Source organism: Saccopteryx leptura, chromosome X, assembly GCF_036850995.1.
Source record: "Saccopteryx leptura isolate mSacLep1 chromosome X, mSacLep1_pri_phased_curated, whole genome shotgun sequence".
Classification (NCBI taxonomy): domain Eukaryota; kingdom Metazoa; phylum Chordata; class Mammalia; order Chiroptera; family Emballonuridae; genus Saccopteryx; species Saccopteryx leptura.
The window spans coordinates 40368699-40387152 of record NC_089516.1 but is presented as its reverse complement, the minus strand read 5'-3'; the positions used below and the strand labels follow the sequence as shown (position 1 = coordinate 40387152).

Sequence of the window (18454 nt, the reverse complement as noted above, 5' to 3'; positions counted from 1 at the left end):
AAACAGAGAATACAGGAAAATGACATAGAGGAGGAGGGAAATGAATTAGTAAAAGTAAGGAAATGGGACGAAAGAAATAGGCCAATACTTTTGAAACTGTGACAGCGTATGAAAAACACGCTGTCATTGTTGTTACGGGGATTTTGTTTTCCTTACAAGAATGGGACCATACCAGAAATCCTGTTCTGCAACTTGCTTTTTTTCATATAACAATAAATCTAAGGGGATCTCTCCATGCCAGTACACGGAGATAAATCTTTTTCTTTTGATACGCGACACAGTAATCCATGATAAGGATGGATCACGAAGGAAAAGTTGCTCCTTACTGATGGACATTTAGGTTGTTTTAATTTTTTGCTATTACAAACAATGCCGCAGTGAATATCTTTGCATGTGTCTGGAAGTAGTTTTGAAAAATAGGTTCCTAAAAATTGAATTGCTGGGCCAAAGGAATGCACATTTTGTTTAAAATGCAGATAAAAGTTATTTCTGTTGCTTTAACATCTTTACAGACTGGTTAAAAATAAAGAGTATTCCTACTCATATAATCCTGTTTTTATTTTGAGAAGCATACATCATCCGGCCCTTTCATTAAGAGTTGGTTAAGAATGCTATCCTACAAGGGCATATTTAAAGAGCTGCACAGTGTGACATGTTTGAAGTCGGGATTGAGGTGTTTCAGAAAAGGCCTTTGCTGGCCAAATTGGGGTCCACATAGTAGTAAAACCTTAGAGAAATCTCGCTTCAAGACGTGGTTTCTAGCTTAAAATGATGACATTTAGTGGTGGCAACTAAAAAATTGTCCCATTAAAAAATAAAAACAAAAAAACAATACCAGCTGACCTGTGGTGGCACAGTGGATGAAGTTTCATCCTGGAATGCTGAGGTCGCCAGTTTGAAACCCTGGGCTTGCCTGCTCAAGGCACATACGACAAGCAACCAATCAATGAAAAACTAAAGTGAAGCAACTGTGAGTTAATACTTGTTTCTCCCTGTCCTTCTCTCACCTCTCTCTGTAAAATCAATAAATAAAATCTTTAAAAAAATCTTTTTTAAGAAAAGGTACCAATTTGCACTCCAATCAAGGTAAGTGAGAGGGCTTCTCACAGCCCTTTCAATATTTTAAATTTTAGTACTTAAAAATTGATACTTCAGGCCCTGGCCGGTTGGCTCAGTGGTAGAGCATCGGCCTGGCGTGCGGGAGTCCCGGGTTCAATTCCCAGCTAGGGCACACAGGAGAAGTGCCCATCTGCTTCTCCACCCCTCCCCCTCTCCTTCCTCTCTGTCTCTCTCTTCCCCTCCCCCAGCCAAGGCTCCATTGGAGCAAAGATGGCCCGGGCACTGGGGATGGCTCCATGGCCTCTGCCTCAGGAGCTAGAATGGCTCTGGTTGCAACAGAGCAATGCCCCAGATGGGCGGAGCATCGCCCCCTGGTGGGCATGCCAGGTGGATCTCAGTCGGGCACATGCGGGAGTCTGTCTGACTGCCTCCCTGTTTCCAACAGAAAAATACAAAAAAAAAAATTGATACTTCATTGTTGTTTTAGCTTCATTTCTTTAGCTATTAGTAAGCGTGAGCATCCTTTCTTATTCATTAGTTAATTGTCTATTTCTTCCCTAAATTGGCAAATCATGTTATTTCTCCATTTTAAATGGGTTGCACACCTTTTTCTTATGGGAACTTGAAATATAGATTTGTTTCTAAACTCTCTATTTTGTTCCACTTATGTATTCTTCTATTTCTGCGATGATCTAATATTTCTAATTACTGCAGTTTTATGGCAAGTCTTTGTATCTAATAAGGCAAGTCCTCCCTTATTGTTCCTCTTCCAAATGGACTTCAAAATACAATTGCCCAATTCTCAAAGAAAATATCACTGAAATTTTAGCGAGAAATGCATTGAACCTTTTGACCAAATTGTGGGAGGGGGAATGTCATTTTTACCATGTTAAATCTTCCCATCGAAGAATAGGATAAGACTCTTGATTTATTCAACTCTCTTTACAGCCTTTGATGAGATTTTATTTCACATTTCTTGCAAATTCCTAGGAATTTTATAACTTTTTTGCTATTGTGATTGAAATCTTTATGTCTTCTAATTAGTTATTGCTAGTATTCAGAGAAGCTAATATGTAGTTTAGCTGTATATTTATCTGGTATCTATCCATGTCACTGAATTTTCTTATTAGTTCTAAAAATTTTTTTATTCTGTTTGAATAAGTACACATCCATATCATCTTCAAACCATGCTAACTCTTACTCTCTGTTTCTAATATTTATATCACTCATTTCTTTTTTTTAAATCCCATTGGTTAAACTTACAGAAAAACAATGGTTAATGACAGTGATAGCAGTCATCCTTATTTTGTTCCTGAATTTAATGGAAATTTATCTAGGACTTCCCTGTAACATTTGATGATTGTCTTTGGTTTCTGACAAATATTCTTTACCAAGTTAAGGAAGTTTTCATTAATTCCTAGCTTACTGTGCTAGTTATCTGTTGCTATGTAACAACTAACCTTGATGCAGCAGGAGATAACTAAGACACTTACTAAGAGTTTTAAAATCAAGAATAAATATGTAATTTTATCAAATGATTTTTCAGCATTTATGGAGATAGTATATGAGCTTTTCTCTTCAATCTATTGATGCAATTAATTACAATAACATCTTTCCTAGTGCACTACTGGGACAAACCTTCATTTGTCATGACACATTCTTCTCCTCTTTTTTTTTTAATGATTTTAGAAAGAGGAGAGAGAGAGAGAAAGAGAAAGGTGGCAGAGAGGAGTGGGAAGCATCAGCTCATAGTTGCTTCTCATATGTGTCTTGACCAGGCAAGCCTGGAGTTTCGAACATGCGACCTCAACATTCCAGGTCGTCACTTTACACACTCACTGCACCACCATAGGCCAGGTGACACGTACCTCTTTTATATACATTGATGGATTCAGTTTGAAAATTAAAATACTTGTTACTCTATTAATAATTAATATGTGAGATTAGGCTATAGTTTTCCTTTTTTATTTAATTAATTAATTTATTTTTTGTCTAAACCTGTCCAGTTATAGTAGCCTTCTGGAATGAACTGGGAAGCTGTCAATCTTTTCCTCCTATCCGATCTTTCAAGATTCAATAATAGAACTTCCATAATACCAGAATTTCCATAATACCAACTAGGCTTGGTACTATTTCTGAAAAGAAAATTGGGCCATCTTTTCAATTTCTTCTATACTGTTCTATTCTGGTCAGGTTTTCTGCCATTCCTTAAATCATTTGGTAATTAATATTTTCCTAGAAAACAACCCATCTCATCTATATTTTCATTTCACACTTATTGGTATAAAATTATACAAAGCATTTCTGCATTTCTTCTCTCTCTCTCTCTCTCTCTTTTTTTTTTTTTTTTAGTGAGAGAGAGAGACAGGAAGGGAGAGAGATGAGAAGCATCAACTCGTATTTGTAGTACCTTAGTTGTTCATTGACTGCTTTTCATATGTGCCTTGATCAGGGTGAGGGGGCTCCAGTCAAGCCAGTAACCCCTTGCTCAAGCCAATGACCTTGGGCTTCAAGCCAGCAACCATGGGATTATGTTGATGATCTCATGCTCAAAACAGCGATCTCGTGCTCAAGCCGGTGACCTAGGGGTTTTGAACCTGAGACCTCAGAGTCCCAGGTTGATGCTCTGTCCACTGTACCAACACCAATCAGGTGTATTTTCTTTTTCTTTTTAAATTTATTCATTTTTTTAGCGAGAGAGAGGAAGGGAGAGAGACAAAAACATCAACCTTTCCCTGTATGTGCCTGACCCAGGATCAAACCCACAATAGCTCTAACCAACTAAGCTATCTGGTCAGGGCTACAAAGCATTTTCTTATGACTTTTTTTTTTATCTCCTCAGAATCTGTGGTTAAAATCTTTTTTATAAACTTTATTTTATTTATGTTTTCTTGTCTTTTTCTCAGGCATATCTTTCATAAGATGGTCTGTCCAGTTTACTGGTCTTTAAAAAAAAAACTCAGTTTATCAAATCTTGTTTTCTATTTCGTTAATTTCTGGTTTTATCTGAGTAATTACTTATTCTGCTTTCTTTTGGTTGTTCATTTTCTACATTCTTGAATGGAATAATTACTTCATTTAATTTAAACTGTCTTGTTCTATAGTAAAAGCATTTAAGACTACAAATTTTCCTCTGGGAACACCACGGTCATATACCATTGGTTTTGTCATTTTTCTAAATAGTTCATAAATTCTATTCTTATTTCACCTTTAATATAATTAGTTGTAAACTTGCAAAAGGGCCTATGCTTTTTGCCATTGTTATTAATATTTCATTTTTGCATTGAAAAATGTAAAAGGTGTTTTCCAATTACCTTGGGAATAATGTTGGTCTCTAAAGGCATCGGGCAAATTGTTCCCTCTTCCTAAACACCCTTCTCCATCCTATCCAACTGGCAAACTCTTACTCACCCTTTACCAGGTCAAATGTTACATATTCTGGGGCCAACCACTCCTGTTTTTGGCAACAGGTATCTCGGGAAGAATTATTAAGGAAGGACACGACAGACAAGGTCTGAATGTCCTCTTTGGTCTTCTGATCTGGTCCTGGAGTCATTCACCTCACACGCTCAGACACCCATTCCACAATCATTCCAGGGGCTACAGGGAGATGGGGGAGGGTCTGGCAATGAATGATATTGCATATTTGTTTGGACAGGTGAAGGATCGAGGGAGGGATGTGGGTCTAGCTCTTACCTGCTCTCTGCCAGCCTGCCTGAGGGGGTAAGCTTCATGGAGTCAAGGACCTGAGTAGGACAGCAATACTGGTGTAGAGTATGAGACGCTGTGGACCTGAGAGACAGCAAGAGACAGAGAGAGAAAGAGAGACAGAGAGAGAGAGACTGGGAGGGAGGGGAGAGGCAGGGCAGGGAATAGGGACAAGGAGGTGAGAATGAAAGGGGGAAGGGGAAAGGGAAGACTGAGAGGAATGGGTGGTGGAGGATAGGGAATGGAAGAGGGAGGATGGGAGGCAGGGAGGTAAGAAGGAGGGAAGGGAGGGAAGAAACACAGAGAGGGAAGGAAGGAAAGAAGGAAGGAAGGAAGGAAGGAAGGAAGGAAGGAAGGAAGGAAGGAAGGAAGGAAGGAAGGAAGGAAGGAAGGAAGAAAAAAAAGAAAAAACCACAAAGTCAAGAAAGAGAGGACGGCACTCGAACCACAAACAGAACACAATGACAACAGGGGGCAGCAGAGACAAAAGAGCTGGGCTGGGCCTCCTGTGTTCCAGGTGACTCCGTGGGGACCTCGGCCACGAAGACACTGGCATACCACAGCAGGGAAGGGGGAAGGGAGCCCTCCTCACACCAGACGCCACACGAGTAGGGAAGGGGGGGAGTGGGGATGACAGAGAAAGGCAAAAGATGTAGGGGGGGCACCCCCTTATAGAATACTCCTCAGGAGAAAGGAGGGAGGGGTGGAGAAAGGAGAAGCTCTGGGTCCGATGAGGGGGAAAGAGCCCCGGCCAGGTGGATGGAGGAAACACTGTAGGAGGAGAGGGAGAGAGACAGCCAGAAACCGGAAAACACAAGGAAAGGGTGAGACAGAACTGGAGAGAGACAGAAAGAGGAAGACAGAGAAAGGGCCAGCGGACACAGAAAGAAGGCAGGGGGAGGCAGAAAGTGCCAGAGGAGAGGAGAGGAGAGCTGACAAGGTGTCAGTGGTCTTGGTGACAGGATGGGACTGGGGGGTGGCTGGGTGGGGGGGGCCCAGCTAGCCAAAGGACAGGGTAGTTCCCAGGACCAGAAGTTATGCTTTCAAGGCGGGTGCTTCACCCCCAGCCCAGGGCAGGACCCATGCTCCACCCCTCGGCGCTGTGTCCCCACCCCTAGTGCAGGGTCCAAAGGCTCCTCTGCCTCCTGCTTCCCATGATTGAAGTCCAGAGAATGGAAAGGGACAGGAGTGACAGCAGGGTAGTGCGGCCCGGGGCCTGGCCCCTCCCCTGCGCAGCACAGGATAGATGCTGGTAGTGGAGCTGGCTTGTCCAGTCAGCCAGCCCCTGTCCCCCACATGCCCCTGAAGGCAGGTTGGGTGAGGGCCTGGCATTCTAGAGCCCAAATAAAGGCCTGAGACGCCGCTGCAGGCCAGAGCAGCTGCCCACTATCTCCCCTGTTGCAAATTTGAGGAGATCTAAATCTTAGAACCTTTCAGAATCTTGGAATCTGACACTCTTCTTATCAGAGACTCTGAATTATCATCATCATCAGAACAACTGTTTCTCAACTGCCATCTATGTGCCAGTTACCAGCCCAAGTCCTTGACTCATTACCTCAATAAACCTGAGACTCAGAGACCCTAAGGCTGCTGGAATGTTGGTGTCAGCAAATCTTAGCTGCTACCTGGAACCCAGCAGTGCTGGGCCAGGGTAACACTCCAGAGCAGCCACCAATCACATCCCTCCCAGGCCACTGACAGCACTATTCAGCGCCCAGGGTCTTTATAGCGCTGTGCACCCTGATGCCCATGGCCTTACCCACTCCAGCTGGACCCCTCCCCCGAGCCAAAGGCCTCCAAGAGTCCAAGAGGGGAGCCAGGAACCAGGAAGCCGAGGCTGCTGAATCAGAAGCCCAGGGACTAGGTCCTGGCCTGAGCAGGGAGAGAGGGGGTCAGGCTGCAAGGCTTAGGGGGGGCCTAGGTTCCTACCTGCTACTCCTCCTGGGGGGTTCCATGGGTCTGGACCTGTCCCGAGGGCGGGCCCTCTGGGCAGTGCCTCCACTGTGTCACCAAACCCTCCTCCCCAGCCCTTCCCTAGAAGGAGGAACCAAGGGGCGGGGCCAGGCCAGCTGGGCCGTAGGCCAGACTGCAATTGGAAACTTTGCTCCTTCCCCTGCTCCTCCAGGAGGGCTGGGAAGTCCTCGTAAGAGGAAGCAGCTTTGAAAGCTCACTGTGACTCCTCTGGGCCAAACCACAAGCTGGCTGCCTATGTGCAGCTCCACTGGAATCGACCCAAGCACCCTGTCAAGTATGCGTCACTATCCCTATTCTCTCCTGAAGAGAAAATTGAGATGGAGAGTTGTGAGGCAACACGGCAGGTACCATAGCCAGTAAGTGGCAGAACCCCAAGACCTGAACCTGGTTTGGCCATTCCCAAGCCTGGAATCTGTCTTCTCGGCCATATTGCTGCCTTGTGAACAAAGTGGCCTTTCCATAGAAGCTTTGAGCAAACATCCTCATCTTCAGCACAACTAAAGAGACCATTTGGTGGTTGTTCTGGGATGCTCCACATCAAGTAAAAATTTAAATCACTCCTTTTGGAAAATCAAGATGAAGCCCTTGCCAAATATTCTTGACCGCTGCAATATGTTGTCACTCTATTCTGTGTTGTTTTCTGGACTGGCTGAGAGAAAAGCTCCCTGAAGAGAGGAGCAAAACTCAAAAGAAACGCCATTTACAATCAAGAAGCTGTTTTCCCCAGGAAATTGCCCTGCCTGATTTTACAGGTGGAGAAACTGAGTCCCAGAGAGGGGAGAAGTCTTACTGAAGTTCATACATTCAGTCAGGCTAGAATCTAGGTGCCCTGACTCCCCGACTACCTACCACAGCAAATCCTCTCTCCCCGTATGGGCGGGGCTGGTGAAAGGAGAGAATGTGGAGGACCTGAGTGATCTGGGGCTCCTGAAGAGCACCCCAGAACCATGTCAGAGCCTCCTTGTCCTTCCACGCCCCCAGAGCCCAGGCCTCTGGCTGTTCGGAGCAGAAGGCAGCCTTGGGAGGGGCCAGGGGGCCAGTGATCTAGAAAGAATAGGAGCTGACAGGCAACAGGCCAGCCTTCCTGCCTCCCTGCCGGGGCAGCTGGTTCCTCTCAAGAAAGCCAAAGCTGCTGAGAGAGATAGGTCCCCCAAACCACCACAAAGTTGGCAACTGCGGGTTCTTCGTGGCGTCCTCTGCTCACCCCCTGATGCCCCCTGGTCTGCAGGACCTTGGACTCAGCCTATGCTCCTTTCTCTCTCCTTCAGCAACTGTCCTAGTTTCTGCTGCAGCTGCATCTGGTGCCCATTTGCAGTTATTGCACCAAGAGCTGCATCTCTGGCCTAAACCTTCCTCTTGGCCTGGCAGGAGTTGTAAGTAACAGAAATTCCAGTCCTGGCCCAAAGCTTGACGCTGTGTGACCTTGGGCAAGCCTCTTCCTCTCTCTAGTGAGGCCAAGAGCCTTCACTTTGGCTCCTGGTAGAGCCAAGTACAAATCCCAGGTCGACCACTTTTCAGCTGGTAACCCCTCTGCGGCTCAGTTTCTTCATCTATAAAAAACAAGTGGCAATTCCTACCTCACAGGTTCTTGTGAGGATTCAGTGAGACAAATATGCACACGATGAAGTGTCTCAGCTGGAGCCTGAGAGAGTCTGACCTTTCCCCCAGAGAGGCAAGGGAGACCCATGGGAAAGCTGTTTGTTTCGGGCATGGGACAATTTCTAGGAAAATACCTCTTAATCTGGGCCACTCTTGGAATTCAGATTATCTGAGCATGCTGGGTAGACTCATGTAATGACCCACCAGAGGCTGAAGGAAAGAAGGAATTATGGGTGAAGAGCTTGACCTGGCCACAGAGCACTGGCTAGGTGTTTGTTCAGTTATTCACAGATCCTGCAGATCAGGCACTGGTCTGGGGGCTGGACACAGCAGTGACTAAGAGTAGTCAATGTCTTAATTTTATGGAGCCTATTGCCAAATAAAAGAAACAGATGTTCAACAACTAATGGAATTAAGCTGGGCAAAAGCGGAGGTAGCAGGAGAGAATGTCCCTGGCAGAGGAAACAACTTGGGCAAAGAATCTGAGGGGGTATTTCCAGGAACTGCAAAGAGGCCAAAGGGACTGAGTGGAAAACGCAAAGGGAAGAGAGGTGAGATTAGAGATGTGGGCGGGGCCTGACCAGACAGGGCCTCAAAAGCCACAGCAACATTTTAGTATTTATACTAAGAACAATTTGGCAGCCTGTGGTTCGTGGGTAGGCATAGGGGGTGTCTCTGAAGCCCCTGAAATTGCATGGCAAATATCAATGAGTAACAGCACATTTCTGGGGAGAGCATAACTTTCATCAGATTCTCAGACGGGTTTGTGATCCTAAAAGAATAGGGAAGTCCCTACCACGTCCGACTAGTCTAAACTCTCTCCCATCTTCACCCTGTGCTCCACCCAGACAGAAGTGCGTGCAATTCTCTGTCACGCTGCTGCCAGCCTATCGTTGCCTGTGCCATCCCTCTGCTCAGAAGGCCCTTCCTCACCACCCCGCTCCCACTGCTACCTCCCCACCTCTCCGGCTCCTCCTTGTTCTTTACAAGTCAGCTCAGAGGTTGTGTTCTTCTGGGAACCTGCTCTGACCCTCCTGTGTCCTTTCCACCTTGCGTTTCTCTCAGCTCTGTCTGTTGTTTCTTCTGGGCCAGGAGCTCTGTGGGACAGCGGCTAAGTCTTATTCATCTCAGTATCCCCAGCATCCAGCCCTGGACACCTAATCACACAGGTCCGTTAAGTGTTGGTAGGAGACACACAATCCACACTGAGGTGGAGACTGCAAGATGAGATGATGGACACTAGAGGGCACTGTGGCCACTGGAATCCCAGCCTGACGCTGGCCAGGCTGTGCCCCAGGGCCTCCTATGCAAACCAACTGTCTCCTGGAGTCCAGAGCCCAGAAGCACGGAAATTGCTCCTGGGTCCTGCAATTCTTCAGCTCCGGGCCCAATTGATTAGGGTCCCCATTCCAGCCTCCGAATTTACTTTCTGCCCCCTTTCCAGACCACTTGTCATGACAGTCGCATCCTACTGCATATACAGCTTTTGTAATTCACAAGGGCAAGCGGCAAAGACCCCTCCCACAGCCCTAGCATACATTTTTTCATCTACCTGCAACACTGTCCACTTCACCTCACGGCACCTGGCTAATTTCTACCTATCTTCAAACTCTCAGCTTAGATGTGAGCTTGGAGAAGTCACCCTGGCCCTCAGGATGGGCTGGGTGTACTTCGGGGCGCTCCCACAGCACCCTACACTTCCCGGAAATGGTCTGTTTCCTTACAAGACAGTGAGCTTCCTCAGAGCTTTCTGTTATTACTTATCATCATTATCAACCGCATTTAATTTAGCACATTAGCGTCTGGCACATCATCCTTGAGTGAGTGATTGAATAAATGGATGGATGAATGATGGGTGACCTCTAACAAGTTACTTTATCTCTCTAGTTTTGTTTCCTATTGGTAAAGTGGATATGACACCATTACTTGGCGAGACAGGAAAATTAACGATAATATGTGTCTAGTGCTCCCTAACAGTACCTGATACAGAGCAGACATTTTTGAAATCAAAGCAATTGTTAATATTTGGAATAGTGGGGGGAAAAAAAAAGGGAGGGGGAGGAACTGAAGGAGACTGCCATGAGTCTGGGATGATCGCCCATTCGGGTTGCTCATTTCCATGTGGAAGATGCCTTTAACAATAATAAGAAAAGTATCATTTTGATTAGAAATAACAATTGCACCTGCTATGTGCCAGACCAGAAACAAGAGGCTTCTGAGGAGGACGTGGGCAGGCTTTAGTCTCAGCCAGGGAATGTGAGGCTTGGGCTGAGGTCAGAGCTGTGGGCATTGCCCCTGAGTCTAGAGAACAGTCATTACAGGCACAGCTGGTTCCACTCTTTACTCAGAGGTGAAAATTTGTCTAAGGGGTCATTAATTCCCTCTTTAATTAATGTGAAAACTGCAGGCTTTGTATTAATGGAAAACTAAGCTCAAGCGTCAAGCTGATAATATTGATTAATGTGTTCTTGTAATTATATACCGCAGATAACTATAAATTCAGTCACTGCACTAATAAAATGCAAAAATTTCTGAGGCCACCAAGGACTTGGTAGCAGCTGTACCATGAGTAGCATTATGCCAATTGTTCCGAGTCTATGAAAATCACCACATACTGGGAGCAATAGCAATATTCACTCGGCACTTCAAAGCGGTTTTGGCATAAAATAAGGGGAAATTTTTAGATAAAATAGGGCATTTTGATGAAAGAGCTTGGAATTTGAAAGCACAGTGAGCAAAGGTCAATTTGCAAGACAGCAGGAACCAAAACCTTAATGAATGGGCAATCTTCTAGTCAAGGGTCTGTGAGCAGACTGCCACCTGGGCTTAGATCTCACTGTGGACACAGAAAAACTGTGGTCGCTGTAGAAGACCAAATGTCAAGTATTTGACCTCTCTAACCTCACCCACTTCGAAGAGTATCGGCTCCCACCTACAGCCTCTTGCTACCTCGTGTTACCATAGGCTAGACAGAAACGCTGCAGTTATATGGGGGTGGACCCTGAAGTTGGAAGGTCACGCTGCTTCCAGGTTGGTGGCCACATCAGGCCGTGTGAAAGCAGAGGAAGCGAGTCCAAGGAGAGAAGTCAGTGACAAAGAGATGACAGGGACCAGGCAAGTCATGAAACATAAGAGGTGAGACATGGGGCCCAGATATATATATCTGTCTGTCTGTCTCTCTCTCTCTCTGATATATATATATGAGAGAGAGAGAGAGAGAGCGCAATCTTGGTCCTTTGGGTCTTGACTTTTTGGTCCTTCTTCCAGTTGGCGTGAAGCCTGGCTATACTTCATTTACTATTCTTAGGTTCTGTGAGATGTAGCCTCACAATAGTTCCCCCACCCTTCATCCTTGAGTGAGTCTGAGTGGGTTTCTGTTCCCTGCAACCAACTGTACCCAGACTAAGACAAGGGAAATTTGGGGATATAGTGCAGGGCTTGTCTAAGTAAAAACACATAAAGATCACTTATGTTGCGAGGAGTGAATGGAAGTGTAAGGTGTTTGTGTTTGTTCACCCAAATGTTCCTTCATTGCCTGAAACTTTCTACCACAGACAAACACTAAAGCTACACACACACACACACACACACACACACACACACACACACACACACACTGACATCCAGTGGCACACAGAAACAAAGGCAGCAACAACCAGTGCGGACACCCTGACATGCACGGACATTCGCTAGCATGAAGTGCTGGCCCCGTGCTCCTCACACCCGCACGCCCGGATGTGGCCCGCCAGGGGCGGCAGGAGTGCACCCAAAGGCAGGAACGCAGTGGCGCTGCCCGCAAGGTTTGGGCCAGGAGTGGAGGTTTGACTGGGTGCTGCGCAGCCTCCCACCCCAGCTGCCAAGTGACTCATACCCAAGGCTGCTAATTAAAGCCAGGACAGAGGGGACAGAAGCAAGGGGAGGAGAAGAGAGAGAAGTTTATTTTGGTGTCAACCAGGCATGCCGCCAGCTTAGGGGTCACCTACTTTTGGAGCCAGGCCAGGCAGGGGCAAGGAAATGCAAACAGGAAGGGGACGGAGGACCCTCTTATCCCTTCTTGTCTCTTGTGAGCTTCCTGGAAAGTTACCTTCTTTGGGAAAATTATCCAAATTCCCCCACTTCCCTTCTCCTCTGTCCCACTGTCAGATTTCAACTCCACCCTGTCCGGACTCTTATCCTTACAACTGGCTTCTCCTTGGTGGCACAGTCCTATTTGGGACTGCCACTGGTGTCTGTACCTTGCTTCTGTCCCCCTCCCTTCTCGCCCCAAGGATCACACAACACAGGCCTGGCACATAGGGACATTCTGTGGTGCTTCTGGAATACGCCTGGGTTAACCCCGGTACAGCACAGCGTGCTGATGGCGACTCGGATGATCTGGGTTTCTAGGCCAGCTCTACCACTGGCAAAAACGATTTCAGCTCTCTAAGCTTCGGTTTCCTCATCTGTAAAATGACAAGAACATATACCCTATGGGACTATCGTGAGGATTAGAGGAGGGAATATAGGAAAGTGCCCAGCATGGTGTCCGGTGGCGTATAATATAGCTTTAGCCAGCACCCGGTAAGTATGGCTGCTAACAGCCACCTCAGGCCTGGGGTGGCAGCATTCACACAGAGTCAAGTTCCAGGCCTGTCTCCACCACACAGTACCCAAGGGACTGCAGACAAGTCATATAAGCTCTCAGAGCACTGTGTCGTATATAAAATGGGATTTGCGATATGACACCACAGATATACTGTAAAGATTTCAGCCTGTCAGGTGTTCTGTGTGGAGCGCAGCTCTTAGAAGCGTCTAGATAAGGTGCAGCAGTGATTACTAAGGATAGCGGGAGGAGCTCAGACCGCTGGAGCCAAAGAAGCCCAAGAGGTAAGAAGCAGGCAGGGAAGGCTTGCCAGGGTGGGCAGGACTGGAATTGGGTCCCTCAGAGTGCACTAGGCAGGCAGTAAGTGACAAGGTTCTAGGCAAAGGAAGGGATGGGAACAGACAGCTGGATGGGGTGGGCACCCAGGCTGCACCGAACAGGAGGCAGCATGGGAGGGAAGAGTCAATACAGCTGGGGCAGTTCTGGGGACTTGTGAGGTCTTAGACGTGTGAATGGAAGATCCATGGAAGGTCCTCTTTGAGGTCTCAGCCACCCGAGAGAACCAGGAGGTCAAAAGAAGGAAGAATTTTAGAGATTATCTAATCCAAACTCCTGTTGGACAAATGGGGGCACTGAGGCCCAGAGTGGGAGGCCTCTGCTGGGAGCAGAGCCAGCCATGGCTCCTCCTCCCACCTCTCCTCCCGAGATTGCAGTGGCTCCCGTTGCCATGGGGACATTCCTGGCTCCTCCGGTGTCAGCAGCTCCCCACCCCCTCCCTCCTTCCCTAGCAACAGGCCACCTCTTCCATCTCTCATCCTGTGTACCTAGCATCCCCAGCAAGGTCCCTGGTCCCCTCACTCCCCAGTTGCAGCCTGGCCCTAACTGTAGAGGCAGCGCCTCGAGGCCTGGGCTCCCTCCACTACTGGTGGCAGAGGTATTGGCTCCTCCTGCCCCTCGGTTTTCAAGTTCTACACCTCATATTTCTCAAGCTTGACTATTCAGCATATGACAATAGATTGGGTTAAGGGAGGGCAGAAGGTACTCCAATGTGTTAGCCATTCTTTCATGCTGAGCATTGCTTTACTGTAAATTCTCACATCAACCCACAGAGGTAAGAATTATCCTCATTTTACCGATGAGGAAACTAACAAGGATCGGAGAGGTGAAGTGGCTTCACAAAGAACACACAGCTAGAAAGCAGGCCCTGCTGAGAGCTTTCATGATGTTGAGCCATCACCAGTCCCTCTCTGGGCCTTGGCTGAAGGTGCCTGGAGGTTTGACAAGTTCTCACAGATCTGCAGGAAGTCCAGACACCTTTCTCTACCCACAGCCCTCCTGAAACACCAGCTGTTCAGCTCAAATTAGACTCCACACTTCTTCTGGCACCCCATACTTGGGAGCCCTCAGGCCTGGGCCTTGTCGCGGGGGTTTTCAATTCACCAATTCTGCTCAATCCTTGCTGTTTCACTTTCAACACAGCCACAGCCTTAACCCCTCTCCTTGATGTTCCTCCTACCCTTCTAATCTTCTCTCTCTCTCTCTCTCTCTCTCTCTCTCACACACACACACACACACACACACCACACCACAGACACACACACAGCACACCACAGACACACACACACACACACACCACACACCACACACACACACACCATACACCACACCACACACTACACCACACACACACACACACGTTCATTAGAGAAGGACACTGAGGCTCCAAGGGATGACTAGATTTGTCTAAAGTCATGTATCTGGAAAGTGGTCTAGCTATAAATGATGCCCTTCGCTTCCTTTGCCATGCCGCTGCGCCCAGCCTCTCCTCCAAATTTCCCCGGCTTCTCACTGATGACAGAAGGTGCCTGTGACCCAGCCCTAACCAGTGCTCCAATCTTTAGCATTTCAGCTTTTTCTGCCCAAATCTGCTTTAGCCCAACCAACAACCACCATCTCTAATCCCACCCTCAATTCCCGAGAACGTAGGTTCCACTTTCAGTGATGCCCAATGCCTGAGTCGGCCTGTCAGTCCTCCACAGCCCAGCTTATATGCTGCCTTCTCCTGGGAGCCGTCCCTGACCCCTAACTGAACTGAGCTACAGAATTTGCACACAGATACTGAGAGCATCCTCAGACAGCCCCACCTGTCCCTGGTCCCCAGTTAAGAGTCTTCCTAACACGATTGCAAGATCTTGCCCCAAAAGTGCTGTGTTTTAGGTCCCTTCCACAGCCCAAGTCTGACTCTTGCTTCTCTGATTGCTGAGTCCTCAAGGTGCCTGTAGCTTTGACTGTGGGCCCAGGATGGATATCGGGAAGCATGTCTCAGTAACCCAGATGCTGGCTTCGGAACCACAGAGCCCAGGGCATGAGTCAGAGTGATGCCACCAGCCCCATTGCTCTTCTGTCCTTGGGTAAGTCACTGACCTCTCGGGAACCTCATATTTCTCATCTGTAAATGACGGATCCGAATCCATGTCTAATTAGGGCTACTGTGAACAGTAAATAAGGACGTGTTCAGCGTTTTTAATATGTGAAGAGCAAACGATAACTGCAATTATTATTAATATTAGGATGAGGATGAGGATGATTACTATTATCTGTAAGGCTTCCAACAGCTCCCACAGGAATGGCGTGGGCCGGGCTCTGGGCTCTGTTCCAGGCAGTCCTGGGTTTGAATCTAGGCTCAGCCAAGTATTAGTTGCATGGCTGTGGGCAAACCAGGCTGAGTTTGCTCAACTGTAAAACAATGATGATAATGCTAGCCCAGGCTCCGCCCACAGTGTCACTGGGAGGATCAAACAAAAGAAAGTCCTTGACAACTTCAGTAAGTTATAAAAGTCCAACTTATTCACCATATGACTTATGATTATGATAATTACTAAATACCCTGAGCTACAGGTCCTAGGAACTCCCTTGCCGGGAAGAAGTCAGAGTTAGAGATCCTTCAATCTGTCCCTCAACAAGTGGCAGACATATCAACAGGAATGCCTGGGGCCTGTGCTAGGGGTCAGCCCAAATTATCTTTGTCTAAATCCACAGCAGGACAGTGGGACCCATGTCCTTTTTGAGACTAGTGCCTTCCTAAATGTTAGAACAGATTATGTCCATACTGTATCCTTCACTGCATGCATGGGCAAGGACTAATTGTGTCTTATTATATATACTGGGCCTTGAGTAAGTCACTGACCTCTCGGGAACTATGGCCATCACATTCCCCTTGATTTCCTCCTGGCCCAAGCGTGTTCCCGTTCCACAGTCCCTCCCTTAGCCCTGGGCATCAGTATGCTCACCCTACACCCTCTGCCTGGAATGTCAGGGCACAGTGTGTGTCACTATGCACCTCTGTCTGTATGCTAGGCTCCTATGCCCCCTCCCATATCCACTGCCTGGATGCCAGGACCTGGGCTGCTGCATATAGTTGGACAAGCTGTGCCCTGTACAAGGGTTCATAGCCAAGAGGGCAGGAGTGGCGGGTGGGGGCTGAATCCGACCTGTGCTCTGCTCACTGAGTCAGAAACCCTGGTGCTGGGCCACAGTGGCCCAGTGGAAAGGGAACAGTCCTCAACTGACCCACTCAGTGGCTTCTACTCTTCACGAAGGTGTTGTATATGCTAGCTGCAGCCCGGTCTGGGACCCAGTGTACCCCCATCCCATGCCTCTGTTGTCTAGGCCCATCTAATCTCAGAGGCCCTCAGCATCACCCCCGACCTGAACGCTAAAGCTAACAGGCCCTTCTCTGAGACCCCATCACTCCCACTGAGTCTTATACTTAACACATGTCTTCATGAAGGTTCTGATCAGTTAAGGCCAGGGAAATGCACCAATCGCCTTTGTTTCTAACCCAGTTGTACCCCCACCTCCTCCAGTGGCAGATTGAGCACACTCTGTAAACTTACTGAAGCTTGTACACCTTTTTCCCAAGCACGCAAAACAAACAAACAAAAAACCCTACGCGCACTTGTCACCTTACTGTATATCTCTTATATGTAGGTAGACTGTGTCACATCAAAAGACCATCCAAATCCCACTACTCAGGGCTAGAGTCATTCAGGTAGAGCATGAAAGCCAGACCAGGGAAGCCCCACATGTATTGCACCCTCTCCTCCTGGAAGGAGAAGGTTGAAGAGGTCCCAGGGCCGGAGATGAACTCTCTGCAGATCAGCTTTCCTACCTGGGCAGATCCCATGAACCCCTCTCGGGTTCAGCCCAAACCTCCAGTCAGCTAGGGTCAGAAATACTGTGAACAGTTCCCACAGCCTCCCCATGCCTGCCACAGTCACCCCAGCCCTCCCACCCCACTCCATATCCACCCTCAATACCACGGGGAATACCCCTGGAGCTAGCCGCCACCCCCCACAGATCCTGAAGTAACAAAACCAAAAGTCCCCCACCCCAGTCCCTGTCCCATCTCCCAACTACTATTAAAAAAAGGAAGTACTGACCTGACTGTTCTGGAATTCTCACCATCAGATCTGAAAGGGAAACAGAAACAAAACCCAACAGTCAGCGCATGCTCTCACCTCTGCTCCCTCTGCCCTACGCAGTGGCCTTGAAGCCTAACACATGTCATGAAAATGAGGAGGAAGGTATTTCAGGCACAGTGAAGAGCTGGTGCAAAGGGCTTGAAATGGCAAAGGGCCTGGCCAGTTGTTGGGTCAGGAAGGAGGACAGTGTGGCTGGTGTGGGGTGAGTGAGGGGAAGAGTGGTCAGAGGTGAAGTCAAAGAGGTGCCAAGTACCAACCACGTGGGCCTGGTGGGTCATGGTGAGGAGTGAGACCTTCCTCAGAGTGCTGAGTGGCAGTCTGCAGCTGCGGGCTGGGGTAAAATCCAAGCTTTGAAGACACACAGACCAAGCCTCAGATATCAGCTCTGCCACTTACCAGCCTTGGGACCCAGGCTAGTCACTTCCCCTCTTGGAATCTGAGCCTCAGTCTCCCTACTTGAAACACAAGGCCAATTCCCACAGGGCTGTTTGGGATGATTAAACCCTTTGCAATCCGGCAGACAAGCGCCAGGTATTATTACCAACATAGAAGAGGCTTTGCCAATTGCCTGGCTCAACCTGCTTATTTTCCAGATGAAGAGAACGAGGCTGAGAGGGTTAGTGAGTCAGCGGCTGAGCTCCTTTCTACGGCATTGGTCTGCCTTCTTCATTGTGAGGCCCCCTCAGAGGCAAAGGAAGGGCAACAAGACAAAAGAGAATGGGATGGGGGATAGCTTTGAAGGAAATGAGGGAATGAGTGAAATCTGAACCACACCCCTCTGCTGCTCTTCCCTAAGAGCTGTGTGTGTGTATGTGTGTGTGTGTGCACGCGCACGCGTGTGCATGTGCACGCATGCGTGCACACGCGCCATGCAGGGGAGGGGGTTAGGGAGTTAGAAAGGAATATGGTGCTGTGGGTGGGGAAGGGCAAGAAGAAGGACCAGAGAACTTGAAAGAAGTGGGAGAGTGTGGGAAGTGCCTTCCCCATCCCCTGTCATCTTCTTTCTCTTTCTTCACCCTCCTCCCCCAACCATGACACACTGCAGAGG

At 47.9% G+C, this 18454-nt stretch overlaps 1 protein-coding gene across 7 annotated transcripts in view; it reads right to left on the bottom strand.

The window, feature by feature from the left end:
* Positions 1-18454, bottom strand: part of IQSEC2 (IQ motif and Sec7 domain ArfGEF 2) — an 81820-nt gene that overhangs the window by 39845 nt on the left and 23521 nt on the right. For 2 of the 7 annotated variants that reach the window (XM_066356342.1, XM_066356348.1), the window contains exons 2-3: positions 17365-17394; positions 4756-4851 (exon numbers count right to left, since the gene is read on the bottom strand). In XM_066356342.1, coding sequence (XP_066212439.1) covers positions 4756-4851; positions 17365-17394 — 126 coding nt within the window. Of the gene's footprint in view, positions 1-4755; positions 4979-6696; positions 6792-17364; positions 17395-18454 lie in introns of those variants that run through there. The other 5 variants (XM_066356344.1, XM_066356346.1, XM_066356345.1 and 2 more) reach the window with 5 other exon arrangements.